This window comes from Platichthys flesus, chromosome 4 (assembly GCF_949316205.1).
Source record: "Platichthys flesus chromosome 4, fPlaFle2.1, whole genome shotgun sequence".
Lineage (NCBI taxonomy): Eukaryota > Metazoa > Chordata > Actinopteri > Pleuronectiformes > Pleuronectidae > Platichthys > Platichthys flesus.
In genome coordinates, this window is record NC_084948.1 from 12,469,701 (window position 1) to 12,493,336 (window position 23,636).

A 23,636-nucleotide genomic window follows, 5' to 3' on the forward strand; every position below is an offset into this window, starting at 1 on the left:
ACTCCCAATCTGCAGAGCACATGCAAACATAAAACTATGGATTCAACAGCAGTTAACTATTTATACTAATTTGAGCATGTATTCACTTATATCTTGCAACTGAAAAAAGCCGTTTATATTAGTTATATGACATTATATATATATGACAAAAATATCATATTTAACTATATATATATTTATATATATACATATATGTCATTAGAACTACAGAATCCACGAGACACGAATGGGGCAACCTCTTGCTGAGTTTTTAAACCGACCAATGAGAGAGAACTACATCTCCCAGCTGCCATTGCACCAAATTGTGAAGCAAACAAAGAGCTTCATTCCCGCATGCGTCCCTAGCAGGTGTAAAAACGAGATACATATCGAATCAATATCATCAACACAACGCCATTTTATAAAGGATGATGTTAATGAGGAGTGTGAAAACAAAAATCTGTCCAGATTCTCGCGTGACTTCAGGATTCCGGAAGTGTGAATGACCTGAGTAAAAGAGAGAGAGAGAGAGAGAGAGAGAGCTGTCCGTGGTGCTGACACCGTGAGTAGAACTTCTCCTGCTTTAGAATTATTACATATTTAACCTGTATTTTCAAATGATTGAGGTTTTACTGCAAAACATCGTTAAAGGTTGTGTAATATCCTTCAGTGTGTAATATCTGAGTAATTGTGTCACAATAATGGATGTGCTGTAAACTGAAATCCTATTCTTTCAACTGCTCTCAGTGAGATGTTTGCATTGCAGAGTGGATTGTGTTACAAATATGCTGTAATGAAGTAGATATCTTTAATGCATTATCCTTTATTAACACCACTCACCTCTCTCTCTCTCTCTCTCTCTCTCACAGACACACAAATTCCCATTGTCACTATACTGTTATTATTTTTATTGTCAGAATTTGGGAAGATGGATGAAAATCAAGAGTCATCCTCCTGTTTTGCCAACGCCCTCGACACCAGCAGCAGCCCGACCAACGGTGTATCTGGCACATCTCCACAATGCAACGGGGCCCCGGAGCACAGGACCCTGCTGCGGGCGTCTGAGTCCCACGGACTGCAGCTACTGGGTGTGCTCAGATCGTTGAGGGAGCGAGGCCTCCTGTTAGACTTCACCGTTAAGGTCCAGGAACGCAGTTTCCCCTGTCATCGTTGTGTGCTTGCAGCTTGCAGTGATTTCTTCAGGTATCTATTATCTATTATCTATTATCTATTATCTATCTTTTGATGTAATATGAAACTGTTCTGTGTTTAGGGCTATGTTCGAGGTGGACATGCGAGAGCGTGATGATGGTTCGGTGACTCTGGGTGACCAGTGTCCAGTGGCGGTGGGTTCTTTTTTGGACTTTGCGTACTCTGGAGAGGTGCTAATCACCGACAGCAACGTAGACATGCTGTTCCAGCTCGCCTCCTTTCTACAGGTAGGGATACATACAGGACATTTCTACATTGTCGCTCTTCTCTGTCTCTTAAACAAGAATCATGTCTGCAAGAGTCAAGAGAAGATGCCGTACCAATTGTTGTCAGTCTCTTGTAGCAGGCAGAGTTGCTGAGCTAAGAAATTATGAGATAAAACCAATGTGCTGGTACAAAAGTCTCTAATATAAATTTTCTGTGTACATACACCATATTTATTTCAAAGCAGCTGTTTCCATGTGTACATTTTGCCTGTCATTGTCATTCCTCCAGGTTTCAGTCCTGTCCAGAGCGTGCAGCGACTTCCTGATAGAAACCATGGATCTTTGTAGCTGCCTGTCCCTCTTGTCCCTGGCTGAGGCCTACGGCTCCACCTCCCTCCTCAAAAGTGCCAAAGAGTTTGTGATTCAGAACTTCAACGACCTTTCAAAAACCCAGGACTTCCTGGATATGCAGGTGCTGCTTAAGTCTTTACATTGATACACATGTTCTTTTGATTATTTTTTTTCTTGACAAGCATTATGCAAAACAAATGAAATCCATATGCCTTACTGATAACTGATAACTGATATTGCCCATTAACATTACAGTTATTGTTCCAACTAGACCAAGTCTTAGTGATTTATAAAAAACTGAACTCATCTCATTTCTAAACACAGGGCACAGCATCTTCCCATAATTAAGCGAGAAAATCTGTAACTGAAGGTCGATGATTGTATCTCTCTTCCAAGAAGCTTCTGCTGTGTAAAATCAATGCAATAATGTAAATAATGATTTTGATTTTAGTGATTGTGTTGTTATTATCTTGCTCTCCATAGACTGTATATAAAGATGGACGATGTTTGTCCACTTCCTCCCACTATCCAGAAATGAAGCCAAAATATTCAGGATACGAATGCCGCCATCTTGCACATTTGGAGCCAGAGCCTGCTGTCCGATAGTAATCGGGGGATGGCACCACCGTTGCGAGGTTTTGAAAGATACACATGCTCGACCAATCACGAGTCAGTCTCAGCTGTCAATTATGACGTTCCACCTCGTTTTTAAAAGTATCATTCAATTATATTTGAAAACTTAACCTAAAATGTAATAAAGAACATTCATCAGTGTGATAAGAACTATAATTACTATCCTTAAGAAAAATATGTACTTTGACAGGGTTTATGATCGAGAGATTGAGACCCTTACCCGAGCCCTCACGTCGTTCTTCTTTATAGCCAGTCTATACTGCTCACATAAAAAATGGGACTAGACTCACTCAGCTTTTACTGTTTTGATTGCTCCTTCCAGTTGAATGTGTTGGAGGCATGCCTGAGGTCAGACGCCTTAAACATTCCCAGTGAGGAGGCAGTGGTGACCTCCCTTCTCAGATGGGTGCGGAGCGATATCCCAGTACGACAGAAGCTGTTACCAGGATTGTTTTCTCTAACCAGACTGCACCATGTACCTGCACCTGCACTTCAGGTATAAACAAACTCCAAGTACTTGAATGCCTCATCCTTTCTCTGTTACTTACGTCTTACTAAGGACACTGGCAGCAAGGTTGTTGCAGCCTCCCCCATTGGCAAGGGGCTGTAACTGCAAGGCAGAAAGTTTACTAAACGCAACAATACAAATTCTGATTTTACTTTCTAAGGAAAGATTTTGTGAGAAGCCTAGCAGTAGGTGTTACATACACCTATTAAATCATAATATCTGATTAAAATGTAGAACATTCATTGTATTTTCTGTGTCTGATACGTGACACTGACAATTACCTTCTCTTTCAGACTCTGCGTGATTCAGACACTCTGCTCTGCGATGATGAGTCCTGTCTCTCCCTGCTGTCAGGGGCCCAGAGCAGACAGACCCAGTATGACGGATTGCTCGCTGATGCCAGGCCGGCCACCATGCAGAGCTACATCTACATCCACAAGACGGAAGAGAACGGAGAAATCCGTCACACCTTCTGCTACTGTCTGGAGACAGACCAGTGGAAAGAGTTGGAGGGAACAACCACGTTTCCAGACCCCCCGGGATCATACTTGACCAGCTATGCCGAGAAGGTACCTTACGCGACTAAACTGCTGCTCTGTAGTGGTTTAGAATGTTTATACCTGACGAAACTTCTCTTTCTTATACTTTGAAACCTCAGATTTATCTTGAGACCTCATTTTTATCCCAGCATCCTGGATAGAAACCACTAACAGAAACTTACAACAGTGCTTTTAGTGAATATATAGACATAAAACAGGCATTTAAGATGAATGTAGTAACTGTAAACATGTGTTGCACAGAACAAAGCCAGCTTTTCAAAAGAGGGGTTCCTCAATGGTTTGGAGATGATTCATAGCTTCAGGGACTGGGAAGCAAAAAAGATTTTGATTCAACTATGAACCCCCCACCATCATATGAAAGATTGCATAAAGATAATGTGTGGCCATCTGGCAGAGAGTGCATGTGGACCCTGTAGAGAAATAACTATTTAAAGCAACCCAAGTCCAACAAGGTCTAAAAAAAAAGAGATAAAGGGTTATGGATCACTCTAGTGAAAGCCCTGATTTGAATTTAACAAATCCTCAAATAGAATACGACATCTTTTGGATGGAAAACTTATGTCCAAAAATAATGGCTTGACGAATCCAGGTCCAGGCAATGGAAGTGATTTGAAAATGTAAAAGACCTACATGTTTTCATAATGTTTTACAGTTTGAAAAATGTCCCTCTTCTCGTCTGGATTTGAGATGTTTGTCACAGGCGGTTGTTGCGGAAACTGTTGCCGTGCGATCCGTCTTCACATAGCAGAACCCGTCCACGATGCCACTGATGAGGTTTGGTGCTTCAATCCTGTGACTCTCACGTGCTCGCCCGCACCGCCCATGTTGAAGCCCCGCAGCATGCACACGGCTGTGACCTGCCTGGGCAGAGTGTACGTCATAGGGGGGCGGACCAAGGGATCCAGAGGCGGGGCTCCCAGTTTGCTGGAGGTAACAGTGCCTCCTTTAAATTCAATCAAATGCAAGTTTTTCATTACAAAATGTGAAGGTCAAACTCAGTTCTTTTCCATCCTGTGTTCCAGGTGGAGTATTACAACCCTCTGTCACAGACGTGGTGCTCAGTCAGCCCGCTGCCCACTGCCATCTTCTACCCTGAAGCCAGTGCTTGTGGCAGCATCATCTATACTCTTGGATCAGAGGTGGAAATCACAGGCTCATTTAATCCCTCGTTGGACTGTTTTTACAGCTATGACGCCCAGCAGGACCAGTGGAGCCGCCTGGTGGCAGAGTTTGGCCTGTTCTTCCATGCCACACTGGTCAAGGCAGTGTCAATTGATAACACACTGCACCTATGCGATCTCTCCACTTATAAGGTTAGGCCATCACATGAGCACAAATGGATGAGTTGAACACTCATTAAATTGGAGATTGTATTTAAATGTATTTTTCTGTTCCATGCAGGTGTACAGTTTTTGTCCAGAGTCGAGTGTGTGGAAGGGTGAAGGGTCGTTCGAGTGCGCTGGGTTCAATGCAGGAGCTGTGGGAATGAGAGACAGAATCTACATCCTGGGTGGAGATTACTCTCCTGATGAAATCACAGATGAAGTTCAGGTAGTGAAGAAAAATTAAATAAAACATCAATTATAAGTTTTCAGATACATCAGAGCTCAATGCAAACTACCAACTCTGTAAAAGTTAAATATGTGGGTAATTGCAGACATCACACATCAAAAACACACCCAGACATGAACAGTGGTCAGATATAGTACAGGAAATATATGCAATCGAAAATATCACTAATTGTTTATGACTGAAAAAAGACATGTTTGGAAAAATCTATTTGTTTAGAGATAAAAACATCAGCTCTACGTCTAACTAATATCAATATAAGTTATAGGAAGAAAAACACATTTGCCACTTTTGTTGACTTTTGTGGAGTTCTAAGTTTTTGTTTCATGGCGTAGTTTTGTTTGCATGTTGTGCTCCTTTAGGAGGAAGCAATTTTCTTCATTAATTATCCAAACTTCTGTGAATACATATTAAATTGAATATTTTGACAACGTGCTTTCTTGTTACCTGTGCAGGTGTTCTACAGTGGGAGGAGTCAATGGGAGGAAGTGGCGCCCATGCCCAGAGCGCTCACAGAGTTTCACTGCCAAATCATCAGCTTCAACAGATACAGAGACCCGTGGGGTGACACGTCATGATGCACATCAGACACTCACGCACACGCACCAGACTTGAATGGGAACTACATGTGTGTAAAAATCTATCCCATGATGTGTCTCCCTTGCCTTCAAACCTGTATGCATGATGGACATCGAACACCTGGAGAGAGAATCACCATCGGCGTTGCCAGATGCACAAATATTTTTATTATTCTTCATCTGGATGATAACTTCATCCTTTGTACGATCAATAATACCAAATATCCCATGATGTACGATCTTTTCATCATTTAGTGACACTATTTTCAAATTTTCCCTCTGTCAAAGCTGATGACCATCCAGAGTTTATTTTCGACTAACACCACAGCTCTTCTCAGAGATCATCGTAACATGCGAGCACCGGGGGCCAAATGCTTTATTTATTTATTTATCTATTTATTTATTTATTGAAGCTTTAATCCCTAAAATTGTACATGTGAAGCACCAGCTGTCATAAGCTATTTGTCGTGTCAATCTGAATACGGTTCCTCCCATGGAGGAACCCTATTGAGTAGAGGACTATTTTAGAAATCCTATTTTAGTACAATTTGTCTTTGTCTGATTCATATTTTTCAAATAGAGAATCTACTCAAAGAACACACACACACACACACTCACACACACAAACACACACACACACACACACACACACGCACACACACACACAAACACTCCATAAACACTCATGTTATCAGTAAATGTATAAGCTCTTTTACAGTCAATATAGAAAAGAAGAGTATCATTATTTAATGCTTTTCAGGATGTATTTCCAAAGATTTCTGCCTCTTTGACTTTTCTCAAATATGATGGTACATTATTCTATAATATTTTCCGAGGGTGGGTTTTTTTTTTATTATGTTTGTATCTATTAATTCTTGCTGATAGAGAGCTATTCATGTACAATAACCTTATAATACTGTGTTAATTCTCTGGGTGGATTTTCACTTTAACAAAAAACTTGCCTATGTTCAGTTTCAGACTGTCATGTTTCAACGCACATGCCCTGTTTCTCCTCTCATGGTATACAGCTTATCACAAGTCTACATTTGACCAGTAGATGCAACAACTGGTCTTCTTCTTCTTCAGCAAATGCCTGTTTGATCCAAATGTTCAACTTTATCTGCACTTATAACACTCTGTAACTTCAAACAAGACAACAACTAATATGTTTCAGGAAAGCAAAGGAAAAACGTGGGCTTTACATTGGAAAACATGAAAGTTTATGTTTGGGAAAAAGGAAGAAATAATCCAACAACTGAAAGACTGCTTTATGGGAAGAAATAAAACCTAAACATGATGCTTTATTATCTGTGTTGATTCCTGTTTTCGAGGAGTACATAGAGTATCTGTGTTTAACATATTAATCACTTTACTAAAACAGAGCAATGGACATTAAATGCATAGAAGTTCACATGAATGACACACTGACATGGGTTACTATCCTGAGACTGGAGAGTTTTCGAGCAACTTCTTTGCAATGAAATACTAGAGACTCAAATCCCAGTTCCATAATTTTTTTGTCACGTTCCAATTTGTTCAATGATTTAACCTTCCTGGCTTTTGCCAGAATTTCAAGGCCACATTCATACATCTCAGAATTAGAGAACGGATCCAAGACGACTTTGTCATTGGCAATCTGCCCTGGCTCTACCACACACAGTTAGTTTGTTTACCTCATAAATGCTACAAATGCTGATCGTAGTCTAAACTAATGCAAAGACGTAAACACTGCGTCTGCAGAGAGTCCTAAGGTATATACCACCTCAATCCCTCCACATCTACACCGCCATCCCTGCGCCTCTCATTCATCCCCTCACTTTTATAGCTCTGCGTTTCAGTCCTGGTAAACTTTCACCAGCAGCCACATGAGCAGCACAGTGATTAAGACAATCATGAAGTTTAGGAACAGCTCCTGCACCGAGCGGTCCATGGTCGCGTGACAGGCAGAGGGGAGAGGGTGAGGAGGAGCAGAGGTCTCTGCTGCCGAGGAGAGGATGAGGTGGAGGATGGTGAAACAACGAAGATTTGTGGTGTGGCTCCTATCTGGATACTGATCCAAGGCCTGAGAGGAGGCAGATGTGGAGAAAAAATAACACTATATTTTAGTAAAGGAGGTTTTAAAGGAATTTAGGAATAAGCCGAGTATACAAGGAGGCACTAACATGCATGAATGTGTGTGTGTGTGTGTGTGTATGTGTGTTTGTCTGTATGTGTGTTTGTGTGTGTGTGTTGTTGGCAAATCTCCTGTTTATGTGGGCATGTATGTTGCCTCTCTTATCATAGATTAGAGGGATCAGTCTCTGCTCTGTTTGGTTACTGCATCTGTTCACAGTAACCATCACTCTCCGGGGAGCATAGTCATATACTGTATCTCTTACACACAAATATGATGCACACACAAACACACACATACACACACACACATTAGTCTCAAATGCAATAAAAGTTAAGTTCCGTCCAATGCCTTAGGTGTCAGTTTGCAGAGGTTTTCATTCCACAAAGTGCTCACACACAGTGGATCTGCTCATTGAGCTGTTACCTTTCTTCAGGTGTCTCTCACTATGAACGGGAACAGGAGAAAGCAGATGTTTCCGTCCGCTCCTTTCTTGGTTTTGATCTGTGACACAGCAGCTCGTCTTCAGTAGCTCTTCTTCTCTTTGCACAACTTTCTCTGTTGTGCAACTTCTTCTGTGAAGCATCTACTGGCAGCCGGTCCTGCTCTGTCCGGTGTTCTGCAGCCGCCAGGGACCGGGCCCGCTCCTAAAGTAGCCATCGTCAGGGGACCGCCCATGGTTCACATACACAAAGACTGATGTCACACACCAACTAAATGAACAAGAGAGAGTGTTATTTTCCACAATCCCACCCACTGGAGTGATTCCCAACTAAAACCATACACCACACACACGCACACTCATCAGGTTATTTATAAAACATAATGGCAATTATCAGGTGAATCATATTTATTCCAAACATAATATCCACTGATGGTTATAGGAAACTGTTACAGTGTCAATCAGTATCTGTGGAGCAAATATGCACGGGTCAAAGGGAAGAATAACAGAGCATTCACTCCAAAATGTTAAACATGAGGCTCCCAGGTTTTTAACCAGCTGATGCCGTAATTCATCTTTCGTCTGCCCTGTCCGTTCACGCCTTGTACACAGGCAAAGGAACTTATAGGACACTAACAAAATAATGATGACAAATAGAAGACAGCACTTTCTGCCACTGCACTACATCAGCTTTTAATAGTTTCTCCTGGTAATTGGAAGTTATTAAGGAGAATGAACGTTTCCTGAAACAGAGCGATTTGAGCGATGGGTGCGAAACAACACTGGCAGCCAGGCTGAATCAAATTCTGCGCTTGTCAGTGGAGTGCAGTGTCAGTGACTGACCGGGACCAGTATACTAGAGACCAGGGTTTTCAAAGTCTGATATTTAAACTAACTCCCCTTTCCACTTCAGATAATACATTTGTAAAAAACTTTATGTAAACTTTAACAACTAATCAATCACAATCTGCAGTGCTGTATTCAACGCACAGGAAAACAAGCTACACATGTTCACTTGCTTGTTTCCTGTCTTGTTGAGTTAGATTAGAATATTAACAGTACACTTTTGGCTAAATCCAAAGTGAGTAACTTTTAGCTTAGGCTACACAAAGACGGGAAACTAGTTTGGCCATGGGTTGAGAAAGAAAATCCATCCACAAGCATCTTGTTTAATGCCTCCTCGCGCTGCAGCCAGTGGCCGGAAGAATCTGTATGTCAGTCCCATTCTTGTTAACACATTATCTCAAGAGAGAATATCTTCAAATTTCCTACAAGATTTCGATTTTGGTGCTTGAAAGTGAAAAGGTAATGTGACCTCTCATCGTTATGAACGTGATATATCAGGACTGCCCACAGAGGATTTCATTACATCTGTTAAAAACATTCATTTGGACTCTTGGAAGAGCTGATTAGAATTTGGGTGGTCAAAGGTCAAGGTTGCTGTGACCTTACCTAAGAAGTTTTTGGTCTTTCTAACGCAATATCTCAGGAACGCCCTCTAGGAATTTCTTTAAATTTGGTTTAAATGTTCACTTGGCCTGTTAAATAAACTGAACACAAAACATGTTTGGGGCTGTTGAACATTATATCCCAAGTCTCCCTTTAGGGAAATTCTTTCAAATTGGACCAGTTGTCTCTTAGAATCATCTTGGTCAAGGTTCAAAGGGGACCTCATGTGAGTCTGGAAATAAAATGATGCAATCTGAAATTGCACTGGTTGGTGCAGGCATTCAACCGCAGGTCTGTAATTGTAGAATTACTTTTAAGGATGAATGCCAGACAACATGCTAGTTAACTAGATTTAAAGGTGCCAACCTGTTAACCTGGCTAGCTGTTTCCCCTATAGTCGTTATGCCAACTGCTAGATATGGCTTCATATTTAGGAGACAAACATAAAAGCATTAATGTCTAATTTAACTCTCAGGTAGAAATTAAACAAGCATATTGAAAAGAAAAACTAATAGCGTATTGTTGACATTTTGTGGTTGTGTGCACCCGTTGTATCTTTGCAGTCACCTTCCTCTGTGTTATGCTGGTGCTAAGAAAAGGGTTCTGACAGTGACCCTCTCAGCTCATCTCTCACTTGACAGCTGCTTGAACAGTGTTATCTCTAAACTAGTGATAAACCCCGTTGACACACACCTTCTCCTGTACATACAGAAGGGTCACGGCGGGAGAAAGTGTGTACCAGCTCCCTTGAACCTTTCCATCAGTGGATTCCAAGGTCATTCCCATGGGATTTATCGGATCAAAACAGCTGCCATTTTATCACCCAGTTGCTCTGCCAGGGTCAGACCACGAGCTTTTTCACTCGGGATTCCCATTGTCACACAGATCCAGCACGGGTGGGGGGGGGGGGGGGGGAGATAAAGCAGGCTGAGGTGGACCATGACACACTCTGACATCTATGTGTGTGTGTGTGTGTGTGTGTGTGTGGGTGCGTGTGTGTGTGTGTGTGTGTGTGTGTGTGTGTGTGTGTTTAGCGTTTGGGACAGAAAGGTGCTGGTAAGGTTACCCTCTAAATCGGTGGAGAGACAGGGGGGTGTCAACAAGGCCTCAGAGACACCATTCCTCAAATTCTCCCCCACTCTTTGTGTGCGTGTTCGTGTGTGTGTGTGTGTGTGTGTGTGTGTGTTTGTGTGTGTGTGTGTGTGTGTGTGTGTGTGTGTGTGTGAAACATAGAAAGTGTGCGTGCATAACTGCAAGCAATATAAATACTTTTTATTGTCACGACAAAGTGATAGTTTCATACTAAGGTGCTTTATATGCTATTGCAAAAGTTAACAGTGTAAGGAGAAGATAATTAGCTAATATACGCCAGAACCTACAAAGTTCACTAGATTAAAGTGGTTGGATTTAGTTTATTTCTCTAAAACGTCTTTGCTTCTAAACTATTCCCCTAATGAATGTAGACTCATATTTAGTTTACACACAAGCGATATCTAAAGTTCATCATTAATAAAGGGTAAGAAAAATCATGATATTAAAAGGCAGTGACACTAACAACACAAAGTAACACCAAGCACAAAGACCGGAAACAAGTGAGAGAACCACGTCTGACATTTCCTCTTCTTCAATAAACATCATTTGTCCTGTGGTTTAGACTGCACTTTAGTCTTCAAATAACTGGCAGTGAAAAATGATTTAGCCTGCAGCTTTGCTCATTTAAAGTGATTAAATATTTTTCCACTGTGGCACCAGAGGTTGGAGAAGAGAAAGGAATTCATCGCAGTTGACTGAGAGATGATAAACGCTTTCCCTTTTATCTTTGTCTAATATCCATTATTAGTTGCCTTTTAATCACAAACTGATCTTTGATTTTTAGTCTTCTCTTGCTGATACCTTTGTAATGGAAGAAAAACTTTGGTTGTTTACATTTTTATACCAAAAAGCTTCTTAAGTTAGTTATATTTCATTATTAATTATATTGTCATTATTTTATATGGTATTATATTGTAGTTCAGATCTTTCAATCTCTAGAAAGAGTCCATGAAAAACAGTCAAAATACGATTGGTGCAGAGTAACAGAATTAGATTTCACAAATGCAGTCTTTGTTATCATCTGTTCTATCTGCCTGCTTCATCACTTCTGTTTTATAACTGTAATTTTTCTGTAAGAGCATAGTCTCTAGAGGGCGGCAGACATCAGAACCACTATTTTAAAAAGCAGGATCTAGTTTCTTTATGTGTTCATCTCTGTCTCTGTCAGCCCTCCAATTCAAAGGTCGATGGCATGCCTCAGGGTGCACGAATGGTTCCACTCTACTTCTCACCATTACGGTACTTTTTTGGGGCTTGGCTGATGTCTGAGGTGAAGCTGCCCTTGTGCACTGGATAGGAAAATTCCTTGCCTCGTTTTAATAGCCTCGAAATGATACTTCCACTTTGTACATCTATAATTTATTTATTTACTTTCAGGACTTTATGAAAAGCTACCGAACTCTGAATTGTATTTTTAACATTATACTCATGAGATCTAGTTCCACGTTTGTGTCTTACACAAAAAGTACTTCAGAAACAAATCTCACTCTACGGTAAAGCTTTTGTCACATGGTCTCCATTAGATCCATTAGATCCATTAGATCATCATCATCAAACTTCTAAATTGCTTTTAGTTACAGTTTTCTAATTTGCTGTTTGCAATGTCAGAAATGAACTATAAACCTCCTCCTCAAGAGTGTGTGATATCAGGGTATATAAACTGGGGAAAGAAATACAACAAATATGATAAACCTCTTTTGAGTTTCCTCATTGTTCTTGTAGGGTTTTCACAAAAAAGGGCCTACACTGTATCAAATATATTGTATTCAATATTGGCTCTGTCGTCCAAGGCTCATAATGGAGTGAATATTCAAGTTGTCTGTTTTTGAAAACAAGATTGGAGCACATTGTTGTTGTCATGGCAGAGAGGGCAGCCATGCGTTCTCCTGTGTGACCAGCTGTTGTTTTGCTGGCTAAACTGAGCTGCGCTGTAAAGACGACAAAGGGTTCCCACTGGCCAGCGGCTCAGCCTGGCACTGTAATCACTGGGATGGATGAGAACAGGTGAGGGCCTCATTACTCAACACGCCCTTGTATAAATGCACACACATGCACCGATCCACGTGCACAATGGCACACAGACACACACAAAGATGTGCACATGCATGCGGGAGCACACACTGGCACCCAGAGGGGCTGTGGAGTCATTAATCCGGCTGCAGAGGAATTCATACACAGGATCTGAGCTAATTGGCTCTTTTGAATGGGGAAGCAGACAGAGAGCAGGGCAGGCACTCTGCTAAAGACAAAACAATACATTATTCCATTGTAATTCTGCACTCATGCCATGAATGTGTTTTTATCAAAAGCAAGCCAACGATTCCTTTTCAAAACCGGGTAACGCCAGATCACCTGAATTTGCCAAAATTAGAGTCTGACGATTGCAATGCATGAAAATGGAACAGCAGCCTCCACATCTCCTATAGCCACCCTCTGCATTAACATCCCCTGACGTCAAGTTAAGGAGGCCTATAGAGTGATCCATGGGGATTTTTAGTCCAGCTCTTGTGAGGAGATTACAGAGGCACGCAGCATGGATTTAGCATCAGGGTTTAGGTCCTTTACAATGGAGTCCCAGAAAAAAACCCACTAGTCATCAGTCAGACTGGGACGTGACTTGGACAGAAAGAGCAAGAGTAAACCCATGACAAGTGTAAATACATGCCACATAAGAACAGCTGGAATGTGAAATAATGTTATAGCTGGATTACCCATTTGATACTCTTAAGGGAACAAGATGTTTTTTTCCTGCTTGTATTGGTTCTCATATACAATATAAGTGAAACACATGACAGTGGAGTTAAAGAACAAACTAGGGGTGAGTTGTGATCTGAAATGATGAGAAGATTAAACAATTGGTTGATCAACATCAAATCAAAATGTGACTATTTGCCCCCATTATTATTATTGTTGGCTACACAAAACTACAATATGATAATTTCACTTGTTTGAATTGTCATATCTACTCATATATGTATGTTGTATTTATGTGTGTATACATATATATATGTATGTCTGTAACGTATGTGTGGGAAATACATACACATATGTTACATGCATATATATATATATATATATATATATATAAATATATGTATACGCAAAATAATTTTTAAGCTATGAATCATCAGGCTATACATTTGATGCAAACCTTAACTGGGGTGTTGATTTAGAAAAAAAATTGACATATAAACAATTAATCAATTAAAGAATGTTTGAGTACTTTTAACCACTCCTAAAATACAACAAATTCAACATAGAAACTTTAAAAGGAAATTGTTGGCACTGGCCTACTCTGAGGAGACTCCTCTGGAACCATCAGTCCTCAACCCTTGTTGCACCCGGACAAAATACAGTGGCGGACCATGGACGGAGGTGAAGAAAACAACGTGAAAACCGTGAGAAGAAGCAAAGAGGAGAAGAAAGTTCTCCGAAAACAAATCAAAACGAGTCACACTTTGCTGAAACATGAAGGCATCAGCACGACGCCACAGCCCAACAAGGTAAATAGTGATGGCATTAATGTTTACAGGTTAAAAAACGGACGTGTGAGAGACATGTACCAGATTCTACTTGTTTATATAAAGTCCTTTTGCAGCTTTCAGAGGAAGTGCAATCAATATAAAGCCGATTTTTAGCCACAGTGCACAGCTGTCAACTGTTTACATAGTAGCGGTTAAAGAAAAGATGGATACAATCATGAGTCTTTTATCCAACCTTCACTCACTGGGATTGTTTCTTAACATTAGCCTGAATCAGGTTGAAACACTGAATGGCTATATATATAACCCTCATTATAGGGTCGTATATGTGTCCTTGAATGCAACACACACACACACATATAAATATATGTATGTGTGTCTTGCATTCAAGGACACTTGACGTATACCCCACCAGATCTCATTTTCAATGCAAACGTGCACCACTCACTTTTTTACGTAATTTCAGTTGTTTAATCAAACTTTGGAGTAACATTGGATATTTTTGTTGAGCATCACAACAACATAAAACATAGGGTTAAAACTAATTATTATTGTCATGATTGATAATGGCAGTGTTGTTAAAAAAGTACATTTACTTCATTACTGTACTTAAGTACAATTCTCATTTATCTGTACTTCACTGAAGTAGATATGTTGTTCAATTTTACTTCGCTACATATATAATCAAATATCTGTACTTTCTGCTACATTTCTATAAAGTATTGAGGTACACGTCACATTTGCCTCCTTCAGCAGCAGCATCACTGATGAAAAGTGAACCGATCAGTCGATGTGTGTCTCCTCCGCAGAGTTTGGTGGTGGCTAACGGCGGCCTGGGGAACGGCGTCAGTCGAGAGGAGCTTTCTGCCGCTCTGAAGGAGATGGGGGAGGTGGAGTCCCTGATGATGCCTCCGCACAAGCCGTATGCTTTCGTCACGTACAGGTGCAGTTGCTGCATGGACAGTAGTTGGCCACAACAACAACTTATTTTATACTTTCAAATCCTTTTGGTTGATCACTCCTAAAAAATACACACAAGCCTTTCTTTTCATACTTTTCCCAGGTCTGAGGAGAGTGCTCACAAAGCCCTCGTCCACCTCAACGGGCACAAGCTGCAGTGTGGAGACAACGGTGTCACACTCTACCTTGGTTATGTCAACTCAGGTACTTCATCACGGACCAACACACACACTCTTACTACTACTTTTGAATGCATGCATTAAGTTAACTTCACATTTTGTTCGAAGATGATGAACTACAGGCATTGGTTCTGTTCATGTGCTTGTGTGTCGTTTATAGGAACACAAATTTGGTAGCCAGTAGTGCGATCTTTTATTGTGTGTGTTGTGTGTAATTATGTACAGTGAACTGTGAGGAGGAGAAGGCTGCTCCTTTGCCAGAGGGATTAGTCTTAGTGGAAGATTTTGTTTCTCCAGAGGAAGAGGTCTTGTTGCTTGCTGCTATAGACTGGTCATCCACAAATGATGATGTCACTGGTGAGGACCTGCATTATGTGTTTTATTTGGTTTGGGCTTAACTGCTTTGGATATTCTCTTCAAGTTCTCTTTATCTGTTTAGATATCATGTGAGTAGAGAAGAAGAAAAGAAAACCAGATTAAAACATTTTTAAATGTATTCTCAAGGTAGCGATGCATCTTTCCAATCAGTCAAAGTTATATTGAAAATTCATATTAATTATAAATGTAAAAAAATTGTAAGCATCACTCTGAATGAATCAAAATGACTGAAATACAAAGTTACCCTGAACAGTTCAGAATGAATTACATGGATTTAAACCTTTTTCCAATTTCCATCACTTATAGCTCAAAAAGCTCTGAAGCACAGAAGAGTCAAACATTATGGTTTTGAATTTCGGTACGACAACAACAACGTGGATAAGGACAATCCATTACCTGCAGGTAATACGTTTTTTTCCGCCTTTTTCTTATAGATGTTGAGTTTTATTAGTCACATTTTGCAATGCTGAGATTGTTGCAACATTCTGTGATTTGTTCTTAAGGAGCTAGTATAGCAGTTGTTAAAAAAAAGTCCTTAAATCCTCCAAATATTTGTTGTCATCTTGTGGGACATAAGCTTAGGTTTAGTAGAGCACATACCTCCACCAATGCTGAACATCCCAACCCAGCTCGTTCTTACGGTAGAAAAATCCAAGTAAAAAAAAGTTGTCTGATAACCTGAACCATTGGGTGTATATGACCTGAGTGAAGGAGTTTAAGTATCTTGGGGTCATGTTCATGAGTGAGGGGAAGATGGAGTGCGAGATGGACAGGCTGGTTGAAGCAGCGTCTGCAGTAATGTGGGCGCTGTGCCGGACCGTTGTGGGGAGGCCGGGCTCAGTCTTAGAGAGTTGAGGTGGTTTGAGCGTCCAGTCAGGTTGACTGCTTGGTGTTAATCCAAGGTTTAACAGGTAAACCCAGAGCTCGCTGGAGGAACTACATATCCCACCTAACTTAGGAACACCTCTGGACCCCCCTACATATGAATTGAATGGGTTCTTCCCAGGTCCGGGCCCCATCCCTGCACCAAGTGTGGTGGAAATTGGTTGAGTAGTTTTTGTGTAGTTCTGCAAAAAAATAAACCAATGAACCAACATTGGTGAAAACCTGACTTCATCGGACGCGTGAAAATGACCTCAGAAAGAAGTAACTGAGGAGGTAATGTGTAACCAGGTCTTCCTGAGGAGTGTCTGCCTGTTCTGGAGCGCTGTGTGAGGAACGGACACATCAACATCATGCCAGACCAACTGACCATCAACCAGTATGAGTCTGGACAAGGTGAGTTATTCCAGTGCAATGCTGTATTGAAGATTACTTAATCCCTTGAATTCAAACCTAATCATCAGGAAGTTCAAACATGTGAAAGTGGTAAAGGAGCCTTGTAGAGAGACGTGAGAACCTCTGGATTATAAAGATAGATGTTTAATTGATTAAGTGCTGGGCGGTATGTATTTCAGAGACTTGTTAAACTAAACGTCGAGTCACAGCTCCTTATTAAAAATGATCTGTTCTGTCATTTAAAGAAAAACAGAAGTAGAGTTTACTGATCATCACCACTAGGTGGCAGCAGAAATCTTTACAGAATGGCTTCACAGGAGTTTTAAACAGTTGGTCGTGTGAGAGTTACAGCAGTGGCCTTAGCTGATTGAAATAAGTGTTTAAGGAAGGAATTTAACAATAACAGGAACTTTAATTAACTTTAAAAAAATTTAATGTGTGAATGATTTGAGGTTCAGTGATGACCAGCAGCATCCTCCCAAAACACTGAACCCTAAACATTCTTATATTACAGAGAAAACTGATGGGCATTTGTCTCATACATTGCATTCTACATGTGTGATCATAATAATAATAATAATAATAATAATAATAATAATAATAATTATAATATTTTTCAGGCATCCCTCCCCATGTGGACACACACTCTGCCTTTGAGGACACCATCCTGTCTCTGAGCCTCGGGGCAAAGGTAGGAAGTCTGTCCGTCAAGCAGCTTTGAGCCGGTCAACAGTCATTCTCGCCACCGACCTGTGGGTTGTTAAACCCAAATGTACAAAATCAACAGTCAGCTTGCGTGGCGAATAACGATCAGTGGTACTGAAGGGGCATTTATCAATAATTAACATGAAGGTTACACAACAGCAATGTGACAGTTGGAGGTCAGATGTAAGTGTGAAGATTTTGCTGATGATTCGTCTTTCTGTGTCCTGCTTTGATCAGTCAAATTAACCGACACTTCACTAACCAGATTGATTCATCTGTCCCTAGGGCACACCTGTCACCAGTGTGTGTTTGTCTCCTAGTGATTTTACTGAGAGCATCTTGTCACCCTTGTTTGCTACGTTCCTTCTCTCTACCACACTTGAATCCTGTCACTCTCTCCTGCTCACTGTGGCCTTCTATTAATACACTTTCTTTAGAGTCGTCAGTTGGCTTGTTTCCCACTTTGTAAACAACGAATGATCAAAAGAAATAGTGAAACCTATTTTGAGAAGAAATGTGTTTACAACTTAAAACTCAGAGTAGGAAGTGCAATCAATCAATAGGAGAAATGAAATGTTTCAGCCCCTAAAATCCATATTCTGTGCATATGACAATATGGTGAGTATAAGGGCCATATGATGATAAAATCTTTTATTTCGAGAATAATATTGTAATATTACGTCCATTAAACAAGGCAATTTCCTCCAAGTCCATGTGGTTCTTTCTTCAGAATAAGCTTAGTTTATTGCATAATCTTTTCAAAGTGCTGATACTTATGATATTGTGTTGCTGATGGGTCAAAACATCCATTATTTAGCTATTTGTGAAAACTCAAGTATAACTTAATAAAATGCACATTCCACCCGCGTCATTGTTTGGCTAATACCTAGATGGGAACAGCACAGTCCTGTGTGTCCTCGTCTTTGTGTGAGAGAGAGTGAGACCGACTTTCAGTTGTGGTTTGAGGGAAAGATCGGATCATTTGCCGGTGTTGGCTGTATATTGCTTCCCCACAATCGTACACCAATCTCTCTTTCTCTCTCTCTCTGTACCACACAAACACACACATGCACACACACGCACGCCCCTACTTCACAAAATCCATTCTTGCTGTCTGAAGTTGGAGAGAAGCAGTTTGAAATAATGCAGACGTAATTTCCCTATAGAGCCCATGCTGTTACGTGTTGTATGCAAATCTTCGGATCAGACACTGAGACGCTCCTGCTGCTCGTTAGTGAGAGACATACAGAAGGCCTTTTCTCTGGTCTTGTCAGAGGAAAGATGGTTTTATATTTGGAAATGCTATTTGTATGTGAAGTTTAAAGGTCTTTAATAGTTTCGAAAAAAATGATATTGCCGCTGTTAAACCAGCATTAGTTGGATGTCTGATTCAGCACAGTCACACTTTAATTCTGCCTGAGCAATATCCATGGAAACTCAATTTGACGTTTAACTACAGCATTATTGAAAGTCAGAGTGAGTATAGTGGAGACCTCCGTCTTACTTTCATTCTAAAAAGGTCCAAAAGATAATTTTTCCCTTCCATACTTTGCAAAATGAAAATGTTGTTTAATGTTGTCACATCTCAAACAGCTGAATAACAACATGGTGTAATGGAATAGGAAAGGAACAAAATCAAATCAATGAATTTTCCTCTGAACAAGATGTGAAGATATAAACACAACTTGATCGGTACAAAATAATTGAGTTTTGTTGAATCTTTTTTTTTCCTTTTCTCTTTCTGTTATACCACGTAGCTGTGTGTGATTGGCCTCCTCCCTCTGTGTTTTGATAACAAAGTGGATGCTTGTCCACTTGTCTCTACAGACGGTGATGGAGTTCCGTCATGCTGACGGTCGTCTCGTTCCTGTGGTGTTGCCCGGGCAGAGCCTCCTGGTGAAGAAGGGCGAGAGCAGATACCTCTGGACCCACGGGTGAGCTGGACTCTGGGTGACGGATCAGTCCCTGCAGAGATGAGACAGTTGGTTATGGAACATGAGTTTGAGTCCATTCACAGAGACGTTTCATTTCTGCCTCTGTTGTAGAAATCTTCATACTGTGTTTTCTACAATACAGTCTGTGTTTGACTTTTTGTGTGTCAATGTCAATAAGTACAACAACTGTCTCTTATCTCTGCTCAGGATCACTCCTCGGAAGTTTGACATGGTGCCGGTCTGCGACCCACAATCCTCTGCTCATTCAGAGTCCGACATCGGGAGCAACGGCAACCTTACATTAAGCAAAAGGGGCACCCGCACTTCCTTCACTTTCCGCAAGATCAGACACGAACCGTGCCATTGTGGTGAGAATCTTCCCAGTGCAAATTAAAACACACTGAAAACTAGTATTTGTAGAACAGAGTACAGGCTGGGTTGGCTCTTCTGTCCGAACCCGAGCAGGTCAGAGACAAAAGTAACAGAGCCTGACCCATACGCGACAGGGATTCTGTTTGTGGGTCAGAGCCCAACCTGAGCCTGATGTTTTGATGGGGGGGGGGGGGGGGGGGGGGGGGTGTACGTGCTGCCCTTTTTCTCACTTTCCTTCCCCTCTCCAGCTTTTCCCTCGACCTGTGACAGTCGGGGAGCTCTCTCGACACCCTCGCCTTCCCCGCCGACCGCCCCTTCCCTTCCCTGTTGCCATGCCGACGCAGCCCGTCTGGAGGAGCAGTACGTGCACCGGGTGTACGACGCCATCGCCTCCCACTTCAGCAGCACCCGCCACTCCCCCTGGCCTCGCGTTTGCCACTTCCTGTCCTCGCTCCCGCCCGGCAGCGTGCTGGCTGATGTGGGCTGTGGAAATGGAAAATACCTGGGTGTTAACCCGGAGGCGATCGCGGTGAGTGTCATCATATGTTGGACTCATTTTTGTAATTCAGCTGTTCTCTACTCACGCCTGCTGGGAAATTACCTTTCTACATTAGTTTTTTATTGCCACCCTGTCTTGTATTATCGTCTCAGTGAAAAACCACACATTCTGCTCCATTCCCCCCGAGCTTAATTTTTTGGTATAACAAGAGGAAGAGGCGACACACGGTCTGGTACATCCATAAAACACTTGCCATGTGTATCTGTAAAGGCTCAAGGAAGGGCGTCGACAGATTTGGTGTGGTTTGGACAAGCGAGACGTTCAGTCTTAACAAACTCTGAATAAACAGGTGAGCAGCTCTTTGTGCAGCTTCGTGGTTCTGTGGACTGAGTCCTGCTGTGGCTCAATTACTGCAAATCACTTCAACAGTTTGGAGAAACAAAGCTGCAGCCAGCATCACCACACGAAAGGCACACAGCCCATTCAACACAGGGAGCTTTACAACAGGAACTGCTTTAGTATTTATAATTGGTCAGTAGCTAGTTTGTTTTACGTTGTCTCTACATTTAACCGAGATAAATAATATATTGTACCTCAGAATATAACGATCCTTGTTGCTGCTCCCCTCATCTCTGCTTGTTGTCATCGTGAGTTGTCTCTGTTTCCATGGTGATACCCTAAATGTTGTGTTCACACTGGGATATTAATGTTTGGGATTTGGAGGTGCATGTAAGCAGCTTATCCTGACTCAGACTGTAACTGTGATAAATCCCCCCTGAGAACACTGTGTTCAGGTCACACGTTGACTTTCTGAGCGGATTCTTCTTGGTTCTTTCTGTTCCCGATCAGATTTATTCTCGTTGCTCTTAACATCTCACCTCGCCACCTACCCCTCTCGTTCTGTCTCTCGTTGCAGATTAACACTGTTTAACCTTCCCAGTGTTAATTGAAATGAAAAGGGTTTCAACCTTTTTAATTTTTTTTATGTGTTTGCATATCACTAACAGATTGAGCATGTGTGCAGTGTTGCTCACTGTCTGTTTATTATCACCTCTGTCTCATTCGGGAAGAGATCACATGACTCATGAAGCCTGATTGAACTTCTCCTTTAGACAAGATGTGCTGAATATTATTCAAATAATCCCATCAGTCCTTTTTATTTCCCCTTGCTGGTTTTCTGTCTTCCAGTCCATCTACCTACCACTGTTCTCTACGTGCTTTCCCCACATTTGAGTCTCTCTTTTTCATATTTCCTCATGTTTTGTGTCTGTTCAGGTTGGCTCTGACCGCAGCAGTGCCCTGGTCCAGATCTGTGCAGAGAGAGGTTTCCAGGCGTTTGTATCTGACGCTCTCAGTGTCCCCCTGAGAACTGCCTCCTGTGATGCCTGCATCTCCATCGCCGTCATCCACCACTTTTCCACACAGGTACATGCAGCACATGAACGCACAAACAACAGGGGACACTTCCATCTCTGTATAAATCAATTTGTTACTTATCCAGTGAGAAACGCACCATAATAAACTGTCAAACATCTCTTGGGTGATTTTAGGAACACAACACAGGTTTGAGCTCAATTTTATCTTTCATTCCTGCTCCATAAAAGGTTTTGTCCTCAATGATCTACTTTAAAACTAGAAAGGAATACAGAGAGTGCATAATACAATCCAGGCTACAAACATTTTGTTTTCTAATAGATTAATTTATTGGTCTTGAGAAAGAAATCTGATGTTTAGGTGGCTGATATTTGTGGGTGTCAGGAGTTTGGAGCAGATACAAACAAAAATCTTGATCTAGTGAATTTAGCCAAGGCACACAACTGAAGTTATGCTCCTAACATCTGATGGTTGCCGCTAACACCTGCTAACATCTACTGGTAGTTGGTAACTTAAATTCTAAAAATAAAATAGACAGATTTACCTTGAAATTTAAATTTACAGTGGAAATGCAAACCCACATTTGAGTCTCTGGAGTTTTCAGTTTCCCGGCTGATTGAAAAAGTTTGTGTTGTAGGAACGTCGGCTGGCAGCAGTGAGGGAGCTGGTGAGACTTCTGAAGCCTGGAGGCCGAGCGCTCATCTACGTTTGGGCTTTCGAACAAGAGCACAACAAGCAGAGGTCAAAGTACCTCAAAGGTCAGAACATAGGGCAACCGGGGAACCTCAGCCCAGTCAACAGCACAGCAGAAGACAGACAGGAGCCTTGTGTAGAAGACAGTGACAGATCTGTTGACAGCATGCAAGATGTTAGCAAAGTGACTGATGGCAAACTAAGTGTTCACACCAACCGCACCGCCTTCAACACCCAGGATCTTTTGGTTCCCTGGCATCTGAAAGAGGGGAAGAAACGAGGGGAGGAAGAATCCAAAAAGGATGGGAAGCAAAACAAAAGGAAGGAGACGTCCAGAAAGACTCCAGGTGACTTTTGTTCACCCTCAAGTTTGAGTTCCAAGCCCAAATCGGACTCTAACAGTGCACCAAGCCCAGGTTCTGACCCCAACATGTCCTCTGGATCGGGTCCTGACACCAGCGATGCCACTCACGCCCCTGACTCTGAACCTAGTGGTGCCACCACACAGACATCCAGTTCACCTCTGAAGCCTGAGTCCGAGAGCGGCCCAGCACCCGTCTTCCACCGTTATTACCACGTTTTTCAGCAGGGGGAGCTTGAGCAGATGTGCGCTCATGTGGCTGGAGTCAAGGTGCAGAGCAGCTACCACGATCAGGGCAACTGGTGCGTTATATTAGAGAAAGCCTGAGGGAGACACTTTCATCATTTAACAATACATGAACTCTACAATGAACCACATGAATAAATAAATTGTTAAAACTCATGTTTTAATTGTAACAAGAAGAATTAGGAGGAAAGTGCTTTAAAATAAATGCAAGGGTTTAATATAATGTTGTCATCGTTGTATTCTTCTTCTGCAATTTATTTGCTTCAACAGATTGAGAATTTCCTAAGTTAGGGGCCATGAAGAGACCACAATACACAGAGTGGCCAATTACATGTCAAACATCCATGCACAATTCCTGATTCAGTAAGGTGCTCATTAAAGTCATTCCTTGTGTACTTTTACCTTTATAGCTTTGAGCAAAATCACACATCATGAATATATTTTTGAAAACTGTTCCGTTATGAACCTAAAAAAATTCTTAAA

At 41.5% G+C, this 23,636-nt stretch overlaps 3 protein-coding genes across 4 annotated transcripts; 2 read left to right on the top strand and 1 right to left on the bottom strand.

Annotated features, from left to right (window-relative positions):
• The first annotated feature begins 1,153 nt into the window (after positions 1–1,153).
• On the top strand, positions 1,154–6,115 carry kbtbd3 (kelch repeat and BTB (POZ) domain containing 3). Its single transcript, XM_062385506.1, has 8 exons — positions 1,154–1,418; positions 1,687–1,869; positions 2,704–2,877; positions 3,183–3,458; positions 4,137–4,379; positions 4,472–4,762; positions 4,851–5,000; positions 5,474–6,115. Exons 1-8 carry the CDS (start codon positions 1,257–1,259, stop codon positions 5,594–5,596), a joined length of 1,602 nt encoding a protein of 533 aa, XP_062241490.1. The 5' UTR covers positions 1,154–1,256; the 3' UTR covers positions 5,597–6,115.
• A 684-nt stretch (positions 6,116–6,799) lies between these two features.
• LOC133951518 (sarcolipin) lies at positions 6,800–8,344 on the bottom strand. The gene is made up of 2 exons (XM_062385507.1): positions 8,136–8,344; positions 6,800–7,658 (listed from the first exon to the last, which is right to left on the bottom strand). The coding sequence occupies exon 2, from the start codon at positions 7,524–7,526 to the stop codon at positions 7,431–7,433; it is 96 nt and encodes a 31-aa protein (XP_062241491.1). The 5' UTR covers positions 7,527–7,658; positions 8,136–8,344; the 3' UTR covers positions 6,800–7,430.
• Positions 8,345–14,022: 5,678 nt separating this feature from the next.
• Positions 14,023–23,394, top strand: alkbh8 (alkB homolog 8, tRNA methyltransferase). 2 transcript variants are annotated; one of them, XM_062386610.1, is made up of 12 exons: positions 14,023–14,195; positions 14,984–15,117; positions 15,238–15,338; positions 15,539–15,670; positions 15,998–16,093; positions 16,865–16,969; positions 17,590–17,660; positions 19,502–19,608; positions 19,816–19,976; positions 20,229–20,509; positions 21,755–21,904; positions 22,491–23,394. In XM_062386610.1, the coding sequence occupies exons 1-12, from the start codon at positions 14,058–14,060 to the stop codon at positions 23,232–23,234; spliced, it is 2,220 nt and encodes a 739-aa protein (XP_062242594.1). In that variant the 5' UTR covers positions 14,023–14,057; the 3' UTR covers positions 23,235–23,394. The 2 variants fall into 2 exon arrangements, with proteins under 2 accessions (XP_062242594.1, XP_062242595.1); XM_062386611.1 differs by having other exon boundaries at positions 14,068–14,195; positions 14,928–15,117.
• The last annotated feature ends 242 nt before the right edge of the window (positions 23,395–23,636 follow it).